At 31.3% G+C, this 8,901-nt stretch overlaps 1 protein-coding gene and 2 long non-coding RNA genes across 4 annotated transcripts in view; 2 read left to right on the top strand and 1 right to left on the bottom strand.

The window, feature by feature from the left end:
- LOC122270570 (uncharacterized) overlaps positions 1–8,901 on the bottom strand; it is a 187,297-nt gene that overhangs the window by 51,508 nt on the left and 126,888 nt on the right. The window lies entirely within an intron of this gene.
- The window catches only part of LOC139427078 (uncharacterized), a 165,438-nt gene that overhangs the window by 47,987 nt on the left and 108,550 nt on the right, over positions 1–8,901 (top strand). The window lies entirely within an intron of this gene.
- The window catches only part of LOC107447602 (uncharacterized), a 31,404-nt gene that overhangs the window by 14,651 nt on the left and 7,852 nt on the right, over positions 1–8,901 (top strand). Inside the window, exons 2-3 of the mRNA XM_021147211.3 lie at positions 1,554–1,668; positions 2,528–3,301. Coding sequence (XP_021002870.2) covers positions 1,618–1,668; positions 2,528–3,301 — 825 coding nt within the window. The 5' untranslated portion in view covers positions 1,554–1,617. The remainder of the gene's footprint in view (positions 1–1,553; positions 1,669–2,527; positions 3,302–8,901) is intronic.

Raw genomic sequence — 8,901 nt, 5'->3', positions numbered from 1 at the left:
GATTTAAAAGGAATTGGCAGTAAATGAAAGTGACCAATGTATTGACAATAGATAAACCTCATTTATCATTTTTATCAAAAAATTATTTTATTTATTACATATTTGTGTACTTTTAGTGAATTCTATCATTTAATAACAATCATTTAATAACAACAATATTTGTTGTTAAAAATGCATATAACATTCAAATTTGAAGCAATAAAATAATAATCTTTGCAACCGTACATTTATCAACGAAATAAAATTGGGCGGTGATACCTGACATTCATGTGAGCAGGGCTACCCGAAATTCAATTTTTTTGTAAATTTGTAATTACTCGAACAATTTTTTAAAAATAAACTTCTTTCTTCGTGCAAATTAAACCTAAGACTACATACTTTAATGCTGTATGTATAGAAAAAATTATTTTATAAGTATTAAAATGAAGTTTGAACGAAACATTCAACCAATTTTTCTTAACTTCATGAATACTGTATTCAACAAATTTTCAAAACTATTGTTTACCATGTTAACAGCTGCATAAATACTTGAAACTTGGGAAATAATCTCTTTTTAATATAACAATTAATGTCCGATGGCACATTGACTTGAGAAAATATTCTATACATATGAAATTGACGTTGGACGGGGGTACCCGCTGGGCGGAGCTACCCGACTCTCCCCTAAATGATTAATGTAACGTCAAATAAAGAAGTAACGTTGAAAATATATCATTGTTCTCTGTAGCATTGATGATTTTATATTGATTCTTAAAATGATTTATGATTACTAATTTTATTTTTCTTAACAGGCTCCGGTTCTAAAATGATTCTAATAAACTTTAGTAAATTAACTTTTAAGAGATAATTAATTGCATAATAATTTAATTTAGCAAAAATGTATTTTTCTCGAGCTTAAAATAAAATTTATTTTTGCACAACGCAATTTAAATAAGATACAATAATTAACAAAATATTTAAGATTTAATTATGTTTTTTAATGATAATGTTAGATTTAATAATGTTGAACAGCCGACTCAATTTTGGGTTTACGACTACTAATGTTCAACTCCGTAGCCTTTGTAATTTTGAACCAATTCAGAAGAAACTCTTGGATCAGTACCCCCAGAGGTATAATTTGTTTTGGGAACATGGAGGACTTTGTGACTTGACATATTTAACGTACATCAGTCACCATTTACTACACGGGGAGTCTTCGGCCGGCAGGGTTCAAACCCACGAACTCTTAGACATAGGTCCAGTGCCCTACAAACCAGACTAACCCTGCCTTTCTACACTTTTATTAAGACAATACTCTTGATTAATTGGAACAGATAAAAAATACTTTGTCTAAAATGCATTTAAAGATTATTAGTTAAATTGCTTCTGCGCCAATTTGTCATAATGTAATTCAAGGTAGGCGTAAATCGTAGTTGCCGCAATTTTACTTATTAAAAACTTTATTTGAGATCATTCGGGATAATCTGGCTCATTGAGAGTTTACTGTAGAAATTAATAAGGTCTCGTAATTTCTACATAGTGTCTGCTTACTAATAAATCTTTTTTCTATTTAGAAAACTAGTGTATACTTGGTTTAGTGAAAAAGTTGTGTGGAAAATTTATCTGAAATTATATACGATGTATCGTCAGACCATTCTGCAAATTCTCCCGCTTTTTCGGAATAACAGAGTAAGTAGATTTCTAATGTTAAGTAATTTAGGATCGTTGTACTAGTAGACCTAGTAACGATAATGATTCTGCTCAAGATGGACCTTACTTAAAGCATATAAAAGAGAGGGGAAAAAATTCCCGGCACATCTCGATATATGAAAAAAAATGCAATTCAACATAAAAGTGCTCTATCAACGCCTCCTGTAACTGAAAGCCTCCACACGGTTTTTTGTAGGTAGTCTGATCAAACCACTATGAAGGTAAACCAAGTAGAGAAATAACCATTTAATATGAAATTTATTAAAAATTAGAAAGTGGTAGCAAATATATGTCTAAAAATTTGTTTAATTTATGAATATAATTGGTTTGTTTTATTTACTTGTCAACCACTATAGATTCAATTCTCAAATTTATATGATAATATTCTCTCAAGTATTTTTAAAATAGAATTTGGGTTCCTGCGCACAAGTGGTTCGCTTTTTAAGTACTCTTCGCAGACTACTTATAAGAAACCGTGTGGAGGCTTTCTGAGGTAGGAGGTGAGGGCTCTATTTAGTGTTTTCTTCAATGTAAAGGCGCTTTCTACATTGTAATGGCGTTTTGTAAATGGAGTTAATATAATTGCACTGTCAAATATAATGGCGCATAAAGCAAGAATTCATGCTCGTAATTCATAATTTAATTACTATAGTAACGAAATATAAACATTTATAAACTTAAAATAACGTTACACAAATCTCAACTTTTTCTGAAGGTGTAACTTTGATTTATATTTTACAGCCATTTTAATGCAATAACCTCGGATAATTCAGGGCAAAAAATATCATTTTCATTGACAAGTATTACCAGGTCTTAATTATAATTTTATTCTATACAGGCATGTTTTTCTCATGTGCAACTTAAGGAGACCTTTCAGAAGACCTTAGAAGCTATCAAGAAAGGCAACAGAGCCCATAAATTCTGTGGTATTCTCATAAAAGCTAAAGAAGTCACTCAAGAAACTGATTGTTTTCACCCTCCTTCCGTAGAAGTTACCCTGAATAAAGATGAGTTAGAAGCTCATTTAATTATCTGTGAGCTAAAAGAAATCATTCATGAAGATAAGCCTGAATATATTCTAATTGATACGATTTTGGAAGCACTTAAAAATAGCTCTAATGAAGCACGTCGGCAGCTTATTTCACTTCTTTTTAGTATCGATACGGTTAACTTCTTGAATCCCAAGAGCCAGAGTTCAAAAGAATACTTAAAATATTTTATAAGTGAGGTTGGATGCTTTTTCAGAAATGCAAATACGATAAATCCTGATAGGATTTTAGATACCCAAGGAGTTTTAAGAATGGTTGAAACTAGATTACTAAATTATTCAGAGTACGATAGGAATTATAACTATCTGCTTTCAATAGTGAACTATGTAATTATTGACGAACATCATCACTCCGACGATCATAATAGAGAAATCGAAGCTTTAATGTCTGATGCTGTTTCACTAATTTCAACTAGGTTGTCACTACTGAACAGTGCCTCAAAATCTATTTTAGAGAAATGTTTATTGGCACGAAGATCTTCACTTGCTATTGACAGAGCTGATTCTGATTTGGAACAGTTTTATTTGGATAAGATTAGTTATTGCTACAGTATTTTGGACGAGGTAAATATGAACTTTTTTGTAATATTTCTTTAAAAATGTTCTTGAACACTGATATTTCGTGTACCGTTTACAGGGGTTAGTCAAGCTTTACCTTCTGTGAAGCCCCTCGGTACTTCTTTCGCCTCTCTCTATACGGCATTTTTGTCTTGATAGTTCGTTCACCAGGAGTTGGAACTCTATGGTTGGCACCCGCCTTCATCTCGTGGTTCGCGACGATACTATTTCGCTATTTTTGAGAGAAGGATGTGAACAATCCTGAAAAAAGTTGTTATTTTGGCGATCGTATGACAAAAATATTTATTCCGCAATCTTTATGTACATTTTTTTAACATTAAATGTTTCATAAATCTGATGATATTTCTCTCTTTTGAGGGAATAATTTGTCCTTTTTAAACATTTTGCTGGGAAAACAGCCGCTTTTAAATTTAAAATATATTTAATTAGATAGAGTAACAAAAGGTGTATAATAGCAAATGATAAAACGAAACAAGTGACTTAAAAAGAATTCACTGTTAGTGTTTGGCATGCATTAACGGTTGTCTCAATTTTAAGCGAGGAGATGTTTTTCCCTCTTACTCCCGCTCTGAAATGAACTCTTCGTCAAAGGATATGATGGAGCAAGTGGTAACTCTTGGTGAACGAACTACACTTTATCTAACAAAACTAATACTAATATAAAATTAATAATCGGTTTTTTTCCCCCTAGACAAATCTTAAAACATTTGATTTGCGGGCTTAAAAGTAAACCAAATAATTCACACAGAGGCCCTTAAGCATGCCAGCGAAAACATATGGCCACGTAGTTATAATCAGTTTTGCAACAGATTGTAAAATAATTATTACAACAATTAAGCTAACCATTAGTTGTCAATAAATAAAAGGTTTGGTTGATAAACAATTATCGAAAAAGTACTATTAAATTAATCATTTATCTTGGGGATAGTTTACAATTTAATTGAGTTTTAATCAATGAAAATTATATTTTTAGACATTATTTTATCAAAAGTAAAATATTGAATTTATAAGCCGAGATGAAACAATAACCTTTTATTATGGAAAGTACAATTACTATTGCATTACCCTTTTTTTTTCCATTCACAAAATTAACTCTATTGATATACAGTTATTTTAGAGATGGCAACGACTTCTTTGACAGTTTCGGTTCTTCCTTTTAAATAAAAAGAAATTAAAGCTGTAAAGCACAGGTATTACTTTTTAGTATTAAGGAGCGTATTTTTCTCCACTAGAATCTGTTATCAATTTTGAAACTTCTGTTAAACTAAAGCAAAGCGGAGTTCCATGTGATCGTTTATTCAAAACCAAGAAGCGAAAGCTACAGAAAATGAAATTGTTGCGCTGATTGGATAATAAATTTAAATATGAATGCGAACCTCTGATTGGATGAAAACTAACTGAAATAAGGGGAAAAAAAGTTGAGAATCGAATTAATGATTCAATGAACTGTTTGCTTCTCTTAGCATTAAATGAATCATTAAGCCAAATGAATCGATTCTTCCGAACCTATCTCTTAACATTAATATCGGCTCAAAGAGTTGATTTTTATGTCATTTTTTTATACTTTAGCATTACAGTATTTGAATGGTTCTTTGCGCTGGTTGTTCGACTCATTTGAGCGATTTTATATCTTTTAACATTAAAAGAACTGTTTTGTGACACGATTCTTTTCAGTATTACCTTATCCTCTAACATAAATGGGTACTTACAGAATGATGGGGGTTAAGAAGAGAGTAACCTACCTAAGTCATTTTTAGAAAAGAGGACATTTAAGAGGAAAAAAAATTATTGAATATTCAATTCACATCTTAATGTTTTCAATTATAAATATAAGTGTATAACCAGTAATTATGTTACACAGAAAATATATTTTTCTTTAAACTTTTTTAAGGGGTGGGATGAGGCAATTTTTAAAATCTCTTTATGGAGGAGATAAGTTATATGTCACACCACTCCATATAATTGTTTTTCCGTACTGTAGTTTGTTATTTGAAAATAATGTTCAAATTGACAAACGATGAAATACTAAATTTTCATAGCTTCGTAAATTAGTGAAAAAAATTTTTATTTTAATAAAAAGAAATGTGTCGGTATATGTTTTTATCAATGCATTTTTGTTGTCTTCTTAAAGCAAAAATTTAATTGTGTCGTGGAGGTACGGAATTTTCCCACCAGCCTTGGAGAAATGGGTTTCCGGGTTAATATGGATCGATTTAAAAGAATTGGTTGATCGGATTTTGTGAATCTATTATTTTTAATTAAGCTTATTTTGATTATTGAAAAGATTTTTTTTCTAAAATTAAAAAAGTAATTTAAATTATTTATTAATTTATTTCGCGTCATGCATTTTGAATTTTTTACGTTATTATTTGTGAATTTACCGTTTAAGTTTTTACTAATATCCTTATTATTAATTATTGATATTTATATTTTTAATATGAAGATCAATTTTATAACAAAAAAATATATTTTTAATAAAACTGTATTTTTATACAAATATAATAAAAATAAAAATGCATTAAAACTAACAAAAATTATTAGTATTACCTAGGACAGCAGTTCCCAACGGTGTTCTACGGAACCCTAGGGTTCCGTAAAGAATTGCCGGAATTCCGCTAGTGAGTACTTCTTACAGCCACAGACGACCTAACTGTAACACTCAGCTTCAGCACCCTAGTACAAGGTCTAAGACAGAGGTTCTCTAATAGTGTTCCACGGAAGCCTAATCTTCCGTAAAGATTTACAGGAGTTCTGATAGTGAGTACTTTTTGCAGCCGCAGACAGCTGACCACCCAACTGTAACAATAAGCTTCTGCACCCTAGAGTCCAATGTCTAAGACAGAGGTTCCCAAATGGTGTTCCACGGAACCTTATGGTACCTCGGAAAAGCTACAGGGGTTCCGCGAGTTAGTACTTTTTTTATAGTTAATGATGAGTATTGAAACCTCAGATTAGATATTTAGATACAATCTATAATTTATTTAATCTTTCGGTTACTTTAAAAAATTATTTCTAATAAAATGCCATTAAAAATAAATGGCATTTTTTAAGATAAAATATAATATTTCTAACAACAATATAATGAGTAAATTATGAAAAGGACAAGCATTAGTAATTCTCATCACGATCAAAATAATTATATTCTTTAATAAAGAAATATGCTTCCTTAATGACCAACGTTTATTGAGGCCAGTGTAGGTATCAGAAAGGTTCTGGGTTCGAATCCCGGGCAAGGCATGGATGTTTCTTTCTTTCTCTGTGTTCTATGTCCTTTCTTCTTCGTGTAATTACGTGAATATGGCCACTTATTTATATTATTTATTTCAATTTTTTTATTTTTAACTTTTGTACATACACTTAAAACGAATCCTTAATTAGACTGCATAAGAACTGCCTTCCAGACCAGATTTTGCTCTTGTCATGCTCAACAACACTAACTCAAATTTTAAAAAAAAATGCATTCTTCCATCAGATAAGTTATAATCATCAGGACTATGAAAATAAATTAAAAGTGCCAATTTATCACCCATCTTATTATATAAAAAACAAAATCTCTTTAACTGAGCAAGGTAACTACGACTTTAGAAAAGATACCAACTTCTTCACAGACGGTTCCAAAACTGAAACAGGCACTGCATTCGCATTTCTTAACAATGCTCATTCACAAACCTTCACATTGGATATTAACACCTCTATTTTTCAGGCCGAACAATTGGCAATATTAGAATGTGTAAAACACATCAAAAATAACTCAAACTTCAACAGACAAATAAATTACATAATCTGTTCAGACTCTAAAGCCCTAATTAAAGACGCAGGATCAGCTAACCTCATAACCAAAGACATTCAACATGCACTAATGAACACCGCGATTCAAATCTCTTGGATTAAAGCGCATAACAATAAAGAAGGTAATGAGAGAGCGGACGAATTGGCCAAAAAAGCAACACAAAGCATTAAAAATTATTCCTTTCCTCTCCCTGACACCTAAAACAATCTCTTAAATCTTTATCTAGTAATTGGCAAAACCAATGGAATAATTCCGATAGAGGAAGACGTCTGTTTAACATCATCAATAATGTCAACTACTTTAATTCAATTCCAATTAAACAAGTCATCTGGTTCCTAACAGGTCACGGCCCTTTTCCTTCTTTCTTTCATTACCTTCATATCTCGGATACAGACCTTTGTACCTGTGGTCAACCAGGTACACCAGAGCATTACTTATCCAGGGTGCGTAGCGTTTGTAAAAAGTACTTAAAGGTGCTTTTTGGGATATTTCGTTTTTAAAAGCTTTTAAAGGTGCTTTTTTCAGCTGGCGTTTTTAAAAAGTGCTTTTTTTCACGAATAATTTTTTTTTCTTCCTTCAATGATATTTGGCGGATCCCCTGCATTTCACGAAAAATGGGGTGTTTGCTACGTAATCATTCACATGGACTTCATGTAGTACCCACGTTATGACTTGCGCATGCGAGCACATTCGAAACTGAAACCCGAGTGCTCCAATTCGGATAGAGTCAGATCCTTATTAAATGTTTTTCTTTTTAATTTATTTCAATTTTATTCTTGTTTATTTTATTTTACTTCTAACACTTTTTTGATGTAGGGGGGTAAGGGTACCTTTGTTCTAAGTTCAGAGTCAAGTTGAATTCACTCGGTGATGTGGGAAAGTACTGATTGTTTCGATTTACGTCCGTTTCTTTTTGAGTTTTTTTTAATGCTAAAACTGTTCATTAAAAAGTTTTTGTTTTTCAATAATATCATTGATTCAATATGAATTTTTGAGTGCTTGAAAATTTTTGTAAAGTGCTTGAAAAGTTTTTAAAAAGTGCTTATTTTTGATTCAAAGATTTGGCTACGCACCCTGTTATCAACTTGTCTTTACACAATATCATGGCATACACGACTTTCAAACATTAATGATTTACATATTTGGCAAAAAAAACTTTCTTACAAATAAAACATTAAACTCTAAATTAATTAACGTAATGAATTTTCTAGCAGAAAACGACTCTTTATTGAAATCTTAATTAAACCTGACTTTTTAAGTAATCTTGAAAGTGTTTAACAGTTTTTGATTTTGTCCTTCATTTTACATTTCGTCCTCGTTTACATTTTCTTTATTTGTTTTCTTTTTGCTTCTTTTTTTTTCAATTATTATGTATATAACACAAAATTCGCTTCATTTATTGTTCTCTTTGCTTCAAATATTTTTTATTTTTTTTATTTTTTATAAATTTAACTAATGTGATACGCATTATTGTCATCTGTATTGCACAATTGTGCTTTGTAATTGTGGTGGTGCAGTTATGAATTTTGTAATGGTTTACTAATGTGCCGAGTTTTGTGCGAGCTAGACCAACACCTCCTAGAATAATGAAGGCCTCAGCACGGATCAAATTAGTAGTCTGATGTGACGAAGTTAACTGCGCAGTTGATGAAAAATAAGACAGATGTCATTACGTTCGGGGTACTAAGCTGCGCAGTGGTTGAAAATACGAAATATGTCATTACGTTTGGACTACTAAAGGATATTTATGGTAACCCGTGCAGAGGCCTACTCTTTTCTAGGAGGTGTTGGTTAG

This window comes from Parasteatoda tepidariorum, chromosome X1 (genome assembly GCF_043381705.1).
Source record: "Parasteatoda tepidariorum isolate YZ-2023 chromosome X1, CAS_Ptep_4.0, whole genome shotgun sequence".
Taxonomy (NCBI): domain Eukaryota; kingdom Metazoa; phylum Arthropoda; class Arachnida; order Araneae; family Theridiidae; genus Parasteatoda; species Parasteatoda tepidariorum.
This window is presented reverse-complemented; position numbering and strand designations above follow the sequence as displayed.